The sequence below is a fragment of the Carcharhinus amblyrhynchos genome, chromosome 10 (genome assembly GCF_965287045.1).
Source record: "Carcharhinus amblyrhynchos chromosome 10, sCarAmb.v2.hapA, whole genome shotgun sequence".
Lineage (NCBI taxonomy): Eukaryota > Metazoa > Chordata > Chondrichthyes > Carcharhiniformes > Carcharhinidae > Carcharhinus > Carcharhinus amblyrhynchos.
In genome coordinates this window covers 57,564,317-57,580,190 of record NC_137333.1, presented here as the reverse complement: position 1 = coordinate 57,580,190, position 15,874 = coordinate 57,564,317, and the positions used below count along the sequence as shown (strand labels likewise).

Sequence of the window (15,874 nt, the reverse complement as noted above, 5' to 3'; positions counted from 1 at the left end):
TTGGAATGGAATAATCTCATTAGCGATAGACAGCATGGTTTTGTACGAGGGAGGTCATGCCTCACAAATTTGGTTAAGTTTTTTGAGGTGACAAAAACAATTGACGAGGAAAGGGCCGTGGATGTCATCTGTATGGATTTTAGTAAAGCGTTTGACAAGATCCCTCATGGCAGGCTGGTGCAAAAGGTTAAATCTCATGGGATAAATGGTGAGCTAGCTGGATGGGTGGAGAACTGGCTTGGCCATAGAAGACAGAGGGTTGCCGTGGAGGGGTCTTTTTCCGGTTGGAGGTCCGTGACTAGTGGTGTTCTGCAGGGTTCTGTACAGGGACCTCTGCTGTTTGTGATATATATATATATGATTTGGAAGAAGATGTAGCTGGTGTGATCAGTAAGTTTGCGGACGACACAAAGATTGCTGGACTTGTGGATAGTGATGAACATGGTCACAGAATACAGCAGGATATAGATAGGCTGGAAAATTGGATGGAGAAATGGCAGATGGAATTTAATCCAGATAAATGCGAAGTGATGCATTTTGGTAGAACTAATGTAGGGGGGAGCTATACAATAAATGGCAGAACCATCAGGAGTATAGACGCACAGAGGAACCTGGATGTACAAGTTCACAAATCCTTAAAGATGGCAGCACAGGTGGAGAGGGTGGTAAAGGCAGCATATGGCATGCTTGCCTTTATTGGACAGGGCAGAGAGTATAAAAGTTGGTGTATGATGTTGCAGCTGTATAGAACGTTGGTTAGGCCACATTTGGAAAACTGCGTCCAGTTCTGGTCGCCCCACTACCAGAAGGACGTGGAGGCTTTTGAGAGAGTACAGAAAAGGTTTACCAGGATGTTGCCTGGTATGGACGGTCTTAGCTATGAGGAGAGATTGGGTAAACTAGGGTTGTTCTCCCTGGGAGAGGAGGAGCGACCTGGTAGAGGTCTATAAAATTATGAAGGGCATAGATAGGATGAACAGTGGGAAATTTTTTCTCAGGTCAGAAGTGACAAACACAAGGGGTCACAAGTTCAAGGCGAGGGGGGCAAGGTTCAACACAGATGTCAGGGGAACATATTTTACACAGAGGGTGGTGGGGGCCTGTAATGCACTACCAAAGCAAGGTGGTTGAGGCTGACACGCTGGGATCGTTTAAGACTTATCTGGATAGCCACATGAACAGACTGGGATTATTAGAGGGATTCAAACGAATGGTCTAGTTGGGCTCATGAGCGGCGCAGGCCTGGAGGGCCAAAAGGCTGTTCCTGTGCTGTATTGTTCTTTGATCACCCTCCACTACTTACGCCAACTCCAGCATGATGCCAGCACTAAACATATCTTCCCCTCATCCCCCCGCCCCGATCAGCATTCCATCGGGGTCATTCCCTCTGTTACATCCTGGTCCACTCCTCCATTTCATCCACTTCTCACAGCACCATGCAATTGCAGAAGGTGCAACACCTGCTCTTTACCTTTTCCTTCCTCACCGCTCAAAGCCCCAAACACTCCTTCCAGGTGATTAAATATTTAATCTGCACCTCCCTGAATTTGGTCTACCGCAGCAGTTTCAACCTTTTCCTTTATGTGGACCAACAGATCATCATCAAAAGCTTTTGCAGACCACAACGTACGCAAACCGTATTAAACATTTTTTTAACATTGTCTATGGCTGATGCGAGTCAAATGTATATCTCAAAGGCTACTAAAAACGAGCTATTTCTAATAGTTTATGTACACTCACAAATATATTACACTCGTCACAGTACACTTACCTGCAGTAGGCTTAGCAGTGGAAACAGTTAATGCTTAATGAATGAAATGGCCAATCTTGTTTTTCAGATGTCAAACGGTCAGTGTCCAGGGATGACCATCTCAATCAGAGATCTGGTTCCACGTTAAGTTGATTCTGATATCTGGCCTTCAATGTGACAAGCTCTGAAAATTCACTTTTGCAAAGGTAGGTTGCAGGAAAAGGTATCAGAAACTTTACTGCCTCGTCAGACAGTCTGATTACTGTGAAGCAACTTTAAGCAACAAGTCAGTCAGGTAGTTCTGAGGAAAGTCCAGCTATGAAGCACTGTCACTGGACAGTTCCACAAGGCTGTCTCGTTCTCTTAAGGATATCAATGTCCTCAAAGGCTCGCAAATGGATTTCTTAATCCTGCACATCAGATTGAGGCTGTTTAAGTGATCAAAAATATCTGCTATATATGCTAATTTGGCAAGACATAGAATGACAAACTGAGATCTCAAACTTTAAGTAAAAAAATTCTCATTTCATCATGCAACTCGAAAAGACACGAGAGCCGCTTTCCTTGGGAAAACTAGTGGACTCCATTGTGCAGAAGTAGTTGATTGTGATTACTGCCCATCTCATCACATAGAACTGCAAATATTCACAAATTCAGTGGACAGACCTTGATAAAAGTAACTGTTTTAACCACTTCCACCAAAACAGTCATGAGATAAGCAGGCATTCTCTTTGTCGCTAACACCTCCCTATGGATGTTGCTTGCAGAGCACTGCTCTTACACATTTAACAACCCCATTGTGTTGGCCTAAAATTGCATGGGCTCCATTTGTGCCAACTCCTACACATTTTGATCCATCAATTCCATTGCAGATAATACTGTAACATTGAATATGGTACATATTAGGTACGCATATTCAGTTTTTTTTCCCCTCCGTGGATCATCTACAACACCCTTGTGGACCACAGGTTGAGAACCAATAATCTACTGTATTTGCTGTTCCCAATGCAGACTTCTTTACATAGGGGAGACTAAATGCAGATTGGGTGGCCCATTTTGCGGAACACCTTTGCTCTGTCTGCAAGTATGACCCCAACCAATCAACTTGTCATTTCACCTCAGCATCATATCCTCATGCCAGGTGTCCATATTTGCCCTGCTGCAATGCCCCAGTGATGCCCAATGCAAATTCAACTGACTAAGTGCATTACAGCCTTCTGGACTTCAACTTCCGAGTTCAAAGATAGTCTGGACTTTCCCGTCTGTCTTAACCCCCCTTTCTGTCCCCTTGGTTTGCCCCAATACAATTCTACTCCTTCCCCATCGGGCCATCTGTCTTTTGCTTTTCAGTTTTGCTTCCACTGAGCACTGACCTTTGTTCTCCTGTTGACACATCCTGTTATCTTACCTTTATGCCACTATTAGCACCATTTTCAATCCTTAATGCCACCATTAATATACACTTTGTCTTACGTCCATGACATTTTTTGTCAATCTTTCTTTAGCTCTAACCTATCTCAGGCCTTCTTTCCTGTCCCATCCACTTCTTGTTCTTTTAAACTCAAGGGGTACAGGCCCAACTAGCTTAAATCTCTCTTCATAACAAAATCTCTCCATACCCAGGATCAACCTCGTGAAACCTCACTGAATTCCCTTCAATGTCAATATATATTTCCTTAGAAAAGGGGACCAAAACTGTTCACAGTATTCCAGGTGAAGTCTAACTAGTGCCTTGTATATTCCCTTTCCCTTTGAAATAAAGGTCAAGATTCCATTTGCCTTCCTTATTACCTACTGAACTTGCATGCTAGTGTTTTGTGATTTATGCACAAGGACCTCCAAATCCCTCTGTGCTGCAGTTTTCTGTAGTCTTTCTCCATCGAAATAAGATTCAGCTCTTTTATTCTTCCAACCAAAGTGCATAACGTCACATTATATTCCATCTGCCAAATTTTTGTCCACTCTTTTAATCTGTGTATACCTCTCTATAGACTTTGTCATCCTCACCACTTGACTTCCGGCCTATTTTTAATGTCAATACTACCTTCACCCAAGTCATTAACATATATTGTAGGCCCCATCACTGATTGCTATGGCACTCCCCTAGTTACAGATTACCATCCTGAAAATGCCCCCTTAACCCAATTTTCTATTAGTTAGCCAAACCTCTATCTGTGCTAATACACTACCCCCAACACCATGGTCTCTTATCTTAAGCAGCCTTTTGTGCAGTACCTTATTGAATGCTTTTTGGAAATTCAAGTACATTATACCTACTGGTTCCTCTCTATCTCTCCTGTTCACTACCACGTCAAAGAATTTGAATAAGTTTGACAGTCATGATTTCCCATTCATGAAGTCATGCTGACCCTGCTTGCTTGTTATGTATTTCTAAATGCTCTGCTACTACATCCTTTTAACTGACACTCAACATTTTCCCAGTTACAGATGTTAAGCTAACTGGCCTATAGATGGCTGTTGTCATCTCCCTCCCTTTGGGAATCTCAACACCATCTAGGACAAAACCCATTTGATTGGCACCCCATTCACCAACCTAAACATTCACTCCTTCCACGCAGAGTGGCAGGAGTACGTACTATTTACAAATGTACAGCAGGAACTCAAAGTCCCCTGGACAGCACATTCCAAATCCATGAATGCGCCACCTGAAAGGACAAGGGTCACAGACACATTGGAATACTATCACCTGGGAGAACCCTCCAAGTCACTCACTATCCTGACTTGGAAATATAATCGCCAGTCCTTCACTGTCTCTGGGTCAAAATCTTAACACCCCCTCCCTAACAGCAGTGTTGGTCTATCTACATCACATGGACTCCAGCAGTTCAAGGCGACAGCTCACAAGCACTTTCTCAAATCTAATTAGGGATGAGCAATAAATGCTGAGCTAGCCAGCGACACCCAACACTCAAATGAATAAAAACTATTTTAAGTTTTCTATTACAATACATCAACTCCATTAAAGTGTAATAGTGGCACTGTTGTCTCACAGCTCCAGAGACTTAGACCATTTTGAACCAATTCTGGTTACTTCGTGGAGCTTACACATTCTCCACGTCTGTGGGGGTTTCCTCCGGGTACTTTACTTTGCTCCCACAGACCAAAGATGTGCAAGTTAAGTGGATTGGTCATGGTAAATTGCCCCTTAGTGTCCCAAGATGTGTAGTTTAGAATAATTAGCCATAGTAAATATGTGCAGTTGCAGGGATAGGGCCTGGGTAGCATGCACCGTCAGTGCAGACTTGATGGGCCAAATGGCCTCCTTATGCACTGTAGGGAATTCCATGATTCTAAATCAAAACTCAAATATAGGGTAACAATTCTGAACACAAGAAAGCAGATTCAAAAAAATGGTTAAAATGGTATTTACCCCATCATCACTTCCAAATGCAGTTGTCCAGACACAGTTAAAAAGGAAGGAACATCAAAGAAATTAGCATTTTTCTGCTCTTCAGCTGTTTTACTTGCAGGCTGCAACAAAAATAAATCCTGAATGAGGCATCATTTCACACTTAGGTTATAATTCAGGATGTTTAAATTATAATCTAAATTTGATGACCGAAGGATGTTTGCTTAAATTATTTTTGCATCTTTTCTGTAAGGCAGAATAATTCCAATTGTTCCACCACTACTCAAATGTCACTGTGATTAGATTACTCGTCCAATGTGCAGTCATAGATGAGTCACAATCTCCTCCCAGGTGAACACTGGGGTGAGTATAAGACATTATAAGGTTTCACGACAAGCTCTACACCCTTACCACTATCCTTCGCTCTGATCGTAAGTTAAGCCAAATGGTTTTGAACCCGAGTACCTCATTTAGCCACAAAGTGAACTTTCAACTCCATCTCCTCTGTCACAGTGCAGTGTAATTTCACCATCTCATTATCCCTACCTTAGCCCATCTGCTGTTTAAACTTTTATCCATTCTTTACACATTTCCAGACATTATTACTCCTAATGCTCTCTTGGTTGTCCTCCCATTCTCCATTCCCTAAATTTTATTTCACCCATCTGCATCTTAGCTACACCAAGTCTCTCATACATCACTCTTACCCTCTGTAATCTACATTTGTCTGGGCTCTCCTACATATCATGCTTAAAATTTTCAGTGCACGTTTAAGTGCCTTCATAGCTTGTCCTTCTCCATTTCCATAACATCCTCTAGCCATGGACCCCTCCCTGACCAAACAATTCCTTCACCTGAGTAGGCTCTACACTCAAATTCCTTTCCTAGTTCCCTCTGCTTCTCCACCTCCCTTTCTTCCTTTAATATTTTGCAATAAGCTACTGGCCATTGCTGCTAATAACTCCTTGTATTGGAGGTAATCTTTTATAAAGTTACACCTCTGATAAAAATGTGCTGGGTCATTTTTCTGTTACAGACTCAAAGTAAACAGATGCAGTTAGTGCAGCAAATTTACAAAGCTTTTCTTGTAATTTGTGAATGCAAGCTACAATCTTCAGAGCATCATTTTTATTGCTCTGCACCAGAGCAGAATTCCAATCTGAATTTGACCACTCGCCCAGAGTCTGCAACACCAAATATTCAGCTTCCTCCCTTCTGTAATTTCAGAATGCTCTTATATAAGGGAGTACAAATGAAATATTTCACGTGAATTAAGGTTTGTCTTTGCAAAGATGGTAAACTATTTGCTCATCCTTTCATTCAAAATGATTTATCTTCCAGACTTGCCTACTTAAAACCCTGTGATTGAAAATTGACTGCAGGGATGTGTGCGCCAATGAAACATACAAGTTTTTTTGTCAAAAGCCATGTAGTGTAATTAACAGACTAAGTGTGACAAAATAACAGATCCAGAGAATAATCTTTGCAGCATATCCATTTGAGACAATTGCTAATGTGATTGATCATAAGTTTACCCCAGCAAGTCTTTGCAGTGTTTGCAAACATGAAATAAATACACTGCAATAACAAAGCCTTCCTATCTTGTGTAAAACTAAAATCCTAATGACAAGCATGCAATTCTATTGTTTACTCTAATGACCCCATCTGCATTAGTTCTGCTGAAAAGAAGAGAATTTCACAAAGGAGCATATCTCTACTATTAACCACAACCATTAATTTCTTGTCTAGTGGTATGATGTGCACTATGATCAGGGAATCAGTAATAAAATAACCCACGTAAATGCTCAGTAAGATGTAATACAATAAATTGTAATGAAAGGTTCTTACCCAAAGCATTAACCCAACATTTATTTTTTTGATGTCAATGGACTTACCAAGCATCAAATACTTTCCCATTTTGCAATTGGAAGAGGTTGGTTAGTCAGAAAAAATATGGCAAACATGCATGGTTTCTGCTACATTTGCATGTGTACAAATAACATCAAGACATTTTGATTTAGCTGCAGCAGATTTGCTGCCATTAAGTTAATGCCGAGCAATTATTACGTTGCTGAAGCTTTTAAAAATATGCTGCCACCATCTTGTGGCAACAAAGAATCACTGCATAAAATTAACTACCTTACTTCTCTGACATGTACATTGTATACATATCATTGCTGTTTGTTCTTGCAATTGGTAAACTAGTTAACTATTATCTTGCATTCTGTCAGATACCTAAAAGAGATAAGTAATGCAAGTTCATTGATCTCCACGAGTTGATTTCAAACAACCATTTAGCGATAAACATGTTCAAAGATATGAAAGAAATAATTTAAATAACAATGCTGTTATTTTATCAATGTGAAGAATACAACTGTAATGGCAAGTTTTAACACCCTAAATACGAAGATAGTTATAACAGCTTAAGTGTTAATATTATGTTTGTAAAGTTTTAACCCTTAGATGTATGCAGTATATTAACTTATCCAAACATTTTCTAAAGCAATCGTGACATCCAGGCACTATTATTAAGTAATACTTTACACCCAATATATAACAAAGAACAAAATCAGCCTGGGAAACAGGCCCTTCGGCCCAACGTGCCCGCGCCACCATCTCAACACCACCAGTCCCCCTCTCCACCCACGACCCCTGTTTTATGGCCATCCAGATTGAGGGAATCTGATTTAGGGACAATTTATTCCTGCCAATCAGCCTAACAGCACATCTTTGTGGTGTGGGAGGAAACCGGAGCACCCGGAGAAAACACAAACTCCCACAGACACTGGCCCAAATGCATGTGTCTGCACAGCAATCAGCGATAGCTCTATAAATTAGAGCATTAAGTACCTGGAAATAGTGGTAGGTCAGTAAGTCTCTGAACCCTGTTTTCCCATTCTCTTGCATCATGAGTAATCTGCACATCAACTCAATTTAGATAAAGAGACACAATAGCACGAGGCCACCATTCTGTGGAGTAGTCCAATCATTACCATTTGTCCACTCAATCCCTGTAGCTTTGCAACTTTATTTCCTTAACAGACCATCCAATTTTCTTTTTGAAATCACTGACAGTCTCCACTTCCACCACACAAGTTGCAGGACTTTAGATCAATGTACAAAAGTTTGACACATCATTCTGCATGTTTTGTCTAAAACTTAAAGCCTGTGCTCTCTAGCCCTTGTATCCTCAGCCTAATAGCTTATCTAAACCGGACATGATCTTGTACACCTGTGAAATCTCACCTCGACTTCCCGTGCTCTAGAGAGAGCAACCCAGCTTCCTCAACTAAGCTTTGTGGCTAAGATCCTTCATCCCAAAAAAACCTTCATCCCAAAAAAACCTTCATCCCAAAAAAACCTTCATCCCAAAAAAACCTTCATCCCAAAAAAACCTTCATCCCAAAAAAACCTTCATCCCAAAAAAACCTTCATCCCAAAAAACCATTCTAGTAAAGCTCCTTCTCTGAAGCCTCTGAAAGTTCCTCAGTATTACATCTCCGCTTTAGTATTCAATATTTATGAATCATTAGACCATATAAGCTTTGCTAACTACTCTTTCAATTTGTTCTACAAGCTTCAAAATCGATACACAAATCCTCAGGTTCCCGATCTTGCACATACTTTAGAACTGAGCCATGAAGTCTTCCTTCTCCTTCAGTGAAAATGCTCCACCTCACATTTAGCTGTATTAAGTTTCATTCTGCTCCCCATCTATGTCATGTTGCAATTCATGGCATCATGTCTAATGCTTGCCACACTTCCAAATGATCAATTTTAAAATATTATATTGTATTCCAATATTCAAGTCATTTACATATAGAAAAACAAATAGCTAAGGCACTGACCACTGGGAACATACCACTCCCTACTTTCCTCTGGTCTGAAGAATTATTTATCACACTTGGTTTTCCTTCTTTATGCCAATTATTTTTAAAAATCCAAGTTGACAATGACCCTCCAATTCAATGAACCTCAATTTTGCTAATCAACTTGAGAGATACATTGTCAAACTCTTTCTTAAAATGCACGTCGACAACATTCCAGGGCATTCCCTTCATCAAAAAATTCAATTACTGTAGATTGGTCAAACTTGATCTGCCTGCTAAAAATCTGTGTTCATTCTCCTTAATTAACTCAAACCTCTTCAAGTGCTCGTTGTTGGTCTTCTGATTATTGTTAACTTTACTCAGCAATGTTAAACTGATTAGTCTGTAGATACTAGGAATCTCCTTGCATCATCCTTTGTCGATTAAAGGTATCACATTTGTCGTTCCCCAAACCTCTGACTCTTCACACCTGGTATCGAGTCAAAATTGGAAAGATTATGGCTATCCCTCCCATTTTCTCCACCTTCAACATCCTTTAGCAACCTGGGGTGCATGCCAATGGACTGGGCAACTTATCCATTCTTTACAGTTCTTCTTGTCCATGAATTTTTGTCCCATCCATTACATCTATCATTTCCACTTCTGATATTTTGTCTGTGCTTAATTCTGCACTTTGTACATTTACATACATGATTTCTAAACTAGCCCTGGTAGTCGTTGTAGTTTTAGTTCGCTCCTATCTAATAGAGGATTACTCCCTTTTCTACTGCTACTCAACACAACTTCCAACCCCTTGATCCTCTTTTCTACTTCTGTACATTGGTGGCCACCCCATTGCCAATTTAATTTAAATCCTCCCTAACCAGACTTGTGAACCTTCCTGTGAGCACAATTCAAGATGCAATTTTTGACAAGGATCTCATGTCTCTGGAATGAAACTTTGGTCTTTTATAAGTGGGGAGCTTCCAGCCAGTATATTCAAAAATCATTTTCGATAAAATGCACAATTTCACAACAATGGTAAAGGTCCTCCAGCAGTGCTGTTAGTAAGGGAGTTCTAACTACCACACTTCAGAACACTGCAGCATTTTGACCACCACCCAACCTCAGGTGTTCCAAGATTTCAACTTTGTATCTGCCCACATCCACACAAAAAAAAACCAAACCTCGTTGCAAACCAGAGAATCAGAATTCCTATTGTGCAGAAAGAGGCCGTTCAGCCCATTAAATCCGCACTGGCAACAATCCCATCTGGGATATCTTACACTCAATGTGAAACTCAATCTTATGCTCACTGATGCCTGGGGTAGCCTCACTAAAAGGTCATTAATTAATTCAATCTCAAAGTACATTACAACAGTAATACTGTAATGTACTGAGACAGGAGAAGAGATAAGCAATGGAGGTGAAAGCACAAAGTCACTGTGAAGGAGAAGGACAGATGCTCAGCTCAAGGTCAAATAAGGCATCAATGTCTCGCTCAACATCAGACTATGGATAGCAAAAACTTGAAAAATGGTGGGCCCTGCTGCTTCTGCTTCCAGGCTGTTGAACTGAGAACACACTTCATAGCTTGGTAATGTGTGAGCTGATATCAACCAGTCTAATTACTATCTGCTTTTTTGCTGCCCTCACCATCAATCTTCACCTGTTCATAGCCACCTCCCAGCCCCTCAAATCTCAGAAGCTCTCAATGCCTCTTTCTGCTGCATGACCCTGGCCAACTGTCACCCACGAGGCATTTTACAAGTGACCAACCACAGTCCCTTAACCCCCGATCACAATCGCCAGCTCCATACTACCCAACGTGTGACCCTCATCATCAAAGTCCCAACTGTGAACTTGCATCTGCAAACGGCCTGGTATTATAATCCCAATTGGTGCTATAACTAGGTGGCAAGATGCCAGAATGGAACCCTGGCTCAAAGACCATGGCTTTTATTTTTTAAAAATCACATATGGAGAGAACAGAGTCACACGGCTATTAATTTATTTTTTTTACCAACAAAAGAAAGCATTTATTTAACATAGGACACTCCTTTACTTTGGCCTTAGCTTAAGAAATACACAGATTTTAAGATCAACCTGGATGACAAAGTACACGCAAAGGACAAATGGTCTTATTAACACATGGTTGTGATTTATGGATTCTTCCTCAGAATTTCCCTAGATAATTTTCATGGGTGAGCTTTCACTTAACTTTTAGCAGTAATTCCTGTCAGGATTTGGAGCCAACTCCTTTCCTCTGCCACAATTGTCTTACTGGTTATTCTCATGGTCGATTGCTTTAACTTTCAAGTCCCAGCTTAACAGAATTACTTCAAAACTTTCCGTTGCCTCTGATAGTGTTCTCTCAACCACAAATTTAGTTAAACAGAATGGCTTCTTTAACTCAAAGCTCTTGTTTCTCTTTTCCTTGATTTCTTCTGGGATACATAATTCACAATTCATTTAGCTTCAGTATTCTGAAATCTATTTTCTATCAGTGTTCTTTGCGTCTATTGAGCTAGCTTAGTTATTGTTTACTCCATTTTTACAGCCATTCTCAAACTCGAGCACAACTGAGAGACCTTTTCCTCCAGCTCCCTCAACCTGCCACTCAAGAAAAAAAACACCTGCCATACTTTTTCTACGTGTTTAATCTGGTAATTAATTCCAAGTAAATTTCCTTATACACCTTTTCCATTCATTGTGCATTTCTATAAAATCACTGCTCACGTGCTTCTTTTCTGGGCAGAAAAGTCCAAGGAATTTTAGTTCTTCCTCACACTCAGACCTTCAATGTTGGGGTTTGGTTTTATGGCTTTTTATAGCTTCCTGTGTTTCCTGGTCAGCAGAATTAAATGCAATATTCAAAGTAAGGTCTGGCCAATGCAGTATACAGCTTAACCTATGGCATCCTGGCTTGGATTTCATGAATTTGAATAACCAGCTCAATATTCTGTTGGCTTTGTTGATTGCTGCTCTGTTTTAGTTGGCTGGACTGAGTGGCATGTTTACAAAGGTAGATCGCAACTTCATTTTTAATTATTTACACACCACTCAATGAGTTTTTCCTTTTGAGTTTCTTGTATCTTTGAAGCAAGAAGTTTCATTATGGCTGTGCATGGTGCAGAGTGCAATTTTAGTAAGTATATCCTTGTAATGTGCTGTTTAAAATGTCTTTTTTAAATCATATAAAGTGCACATAAGCTACATGCTTAAAACTTACTCATCTAGATAACAAGGATACCCATGTCAGACTCCTATTTATTGACTACAGCTCAGCCTTCAACACCATTATTCCCAGGAAACTCATCTCCAAACTCTGGCCTGGGCTTCAGCATCTCTCTCTGCGACTGGATCCTGAACTTCCGAACTCACAGACCACAATCAGTAAGGAAAGACAACACCACCACTTCCACAATCATTGTCAACACCGGTGCCCCGCAAGGCTGTGTTCTCAGCCCTCAACTATACTCCTTATACACCTATGACTGTGTGGCCAAATTCCTCTCCAATTTGATTTTCAAGTTTGTTGACAACACCACCGTTGTGGGTCGGATCTCAAACAATGACGAAACAGTACAGGAATGAGATAGAGAATCTGGTGACCTGCTGCGGCAACAATAATCTCTCCCTCAGTGTCAACAAAACGAAGGAGATTGTCATCGACTTCAGAAAGCATAAAGAAGAACATGCCCGTCTACATCAACGGAGACCAAAATAGAAAGGGTCGAGAACTTCAAGTTTAGGTGTCCAGATCACCAACAATCTGTCCTTGTCCCCCCATGCCGTCTCTATTGTTAAGAAATCCCACCAACTCCTCTACTTTCTCAGAAGACTAAGAAAATTTGGCACATCAGTTATGACTCTCAGCAACCTTTACAGATGCATCATAGAAAGCATTCTTTCTGGTTGTATCACAGCTTGGTATGGTTCCTGCTATGCCCAAGACTGCAAGGAACTACAAAAGGCCTTGAATGTAGCCCAATCCATGCGCAAATGAGCTTCCCATCCATTGACTCCGTCTATGCTTTCCGCTGCGTCGACAAAGCAGCCAGCATAATTAAGGTCTCCATGCGTCCCAGACATTCTCTCTTCCATCTTCTTCCGTCAGGAAAAAGATGCAAAAGTCTGAGGTTACATACCAACCGACTCAAGAACAGCTTCTTCCCGCTGTCATACTTTTGAATGGACTTACCTTACTACATTCTTCACTCACTCATTTCCTTCTATTTGAACGCTATGTTTTGTCTGTATGGCGTGCAAGAAACAATACCTTTCACTGTATGTTAACACGTGACAATAATAAATCAAATCAAAAGAAATTTAAAAATCACTAAGTTGCTTGACTGGGAGCCATTGAAGGTCAGCAAGTTTGGGGTGTTAGGGGAACAGAACTTGAGAATTTTGGATGACAAGTTTATGGAGGGTAGAAAATAACCTGGAATAGGCAAGTCCAGAGCATTTAAGGCTTGGATATTATACTCCAATAACATTCTCTATTGTGATGCTCATTTCTTCATTGCAGTCGCATACCAGTGGGTGGCTACTACAGTCTTCTGAATAAAACAGTGCAAGCAGCACCCAAAAATAAATTACTTGCATATTTAAGTTTTTGTTAAACAGCGATATGGAAGTAAATGTTTAACTACAGCACTTTTCATCTAATTAAATTTCACAAGATGCCTTCACAAGACCGGTGAACATCAATCAGGAAGTTAGTGTGTGGTACCACATGTGCAATGTTACTTGGAAGAATACGAGAGTATAACTGAACTTCGGGAATTTTACCCCAACAGAACTCACTGACTTTGGGCAGGAGGAAGAGCGCCAAAAGTCTAGCAAGAGAGCATTTAGGCATTTCTTTCTGATGCTAATGAAACTCCCTTACAGCTAATCATCATCATCTTCATTTGGGAACTCTGATTTATTAGAGTAATATTTAGAGTAGTAATCTTTTCAGACCACTAGTGTCCAGTCCACAGGCGCTGGAAGTAACTCAGCAGAACTGCAGCTTGGAAGTTTCTGTTCGTTAGATTATTTGCAAGGGGGGGGGGGGGGGGGGGGGGTTTGTACTGTGGGGTTGTTCAACGCATATACAATCAGTACTGTGAGAAATTTGGAAAAAAGTTTGTAATATCAGTCTACTTAATTTTTAGTTCTGGGCAGTACTTACTTCAATTTTGAAGAGTTCCCCAGCTCCTTCACAATCATTTGATGTTATTATGGGTGTGTGTATGTGAATAAATTCATTATCCTGTAATTTTTAAAGAATGTTAAAAACAGTTACCATGTACTCATTCATTTAACTCTGTTCTGCATCCTTATAAGAGCTTTAAACAATTCAATACAAATTTTGTCCAAATTTGTTGAAAAGCCTCACTGATAATGCACTTGGATTAGGATTTGTTTGCTGGCACTCAGTTAAATTCTCATGTCTGCAGTTGGTGACTACTGCATTCAATTCAGTTATTACAAACCTCAGTATAATGCAGCAGAACAACTTTCCTCCTTGCTTGGAGCCCAGCATACAATTACATATCTAAACATAAATGCATAATAAATCCAGGCCTGGACAATAAAGTAAGAAATTGATCTCATGCACTAATCTGAAATCTATCAGTGACAAACTATTCCTGCAGAAAGCAACAAACGTTAAGTACAAACTGTAGACCCATGCTCAATAATTTTTAGCAAATTTGCAGAATGGAAAATGGAATTTGTTTCCTATTTCACATGATGCAGTATTAGCTAGTTGCAATACCGAACTAATTGGAAGGTTATGGATTTCAAATGTCATTCTGTTTCCCTCCCCACAGATGCTGTCTAACTTGCTGAGTTTTCCAGCAAGTTCTGTTTCTATTACTAAAGAGACTAAAATTGGGACCAGAATTCTGTAACTCCCTTCTGCTAGCTGCACTGAATGATTTACCTGCACCACAGATTGTAACGGTTCAAGGAGATGGCTCATCACCACTTTCTCAATGACTATTAGGGATGGTCATTGAAAGCTTTTTTTAAAAAAATAAATTAATAGTGCTAGAGTTTGCTCTGACGGTAATCTTGCAAGGAAGACACAAACACATGAATTTGGAGCAGAAGTAGGTCACTTGGCCCTTCAAGTCTGCTCTGCCATTCAATAAGATCATGGCCGATCTGATTATAACCTTAACTCCGCATTCCATCCCCAATAACGTTTTACCCTTTGCTTATCAAGAATCTATCTACCGCTGCCTGAAAAATATTCAAAGACTCTGCTTCCACTACTTTTTGAAAAAGAGTTCCATAGACTCCCAGCCCTCAACTTAGCACTAAACGGGTGACTAATTACTTTGAACGGAGGCCCCTAGTACTGGATCTCCCATAGGATTTATGTTGTATTACTGCATTGATTTATAGCTGAGTTGGAAGAGGGAGAAATATACAAATGCCCCCCACATCATGGATAAATTCATAGTACTTGTGTGTGGAGTAGACAATGAGGATTTTAATGGCAAGGCGAGAGAGATGGAACACACTAAGATGCTCAAGGAGGAAGATATCAGGAGAGGAGGACCAAGTACCACACCGGTGATCTGGACAGGACAAATGATTTTACTCATTTGTGGGACATGGGCGTTGCTGGCTGGCCAGCATTTATTGATTGAAGGTAGTATCATGAGAGACAGGGTGTCATGATCCATCAGACAAGTGTTCACAAAAGTAATTTTGCTGATGCATTAATGTGCAATAAGTTGCAAGTGATGAGATGTCTCAAATAGGTCCTTAGAAAGATGCCAAGTGAAGCAGAGGGAGAGGTTGTAGGCTTAGTCAAGAGGGAATCACACATGGGACAGCAGGGAGGCCAACCTGTGGTTTCGGCATTTTGGTTTTATCACTACTTACCTCTCCGTAGTGAAGAGAGGTTGCATGCTTTAAAATATGAATGCTGTTTCAAAG

At 40.5% G+C, this 15,874-nt stretch overlaps 1 protein-coding gene across 2 annotated transcripts in view; it reads right to left on the bottom strand.

Annotated features, from left to right (window-relative positions):
• Window positions 1-15,874, bottom strand: part of nars2 (asparaginyl-tRNA synthetase 2, mitochondrial) — a 77,188-nt gene that overhangs the window by 48,428 nt on the left and 12,886 nt on the right. Inside the window, exons 5-6 of one of the 2 annotated variants that reach the window (XM_080197091.1) lie at window positions 14,112-14,192; window positions 5,142-5,242 (exon numbers count right to left, since the gene is read on the bottom strand). In XM_080197091.1, coding sequence (XP_080053217.1) covers window positions 5,142-5,242; window positions 14,112-14,192 — 182 coding nt within the window. The remainder of the gene's footprint in view (window positions 1-5,141; window positions 5,243-14,111; window positions 14,193-15,874) is intronic. The other variant, XM_080197093.1, reaches the window with a different exon arrangement.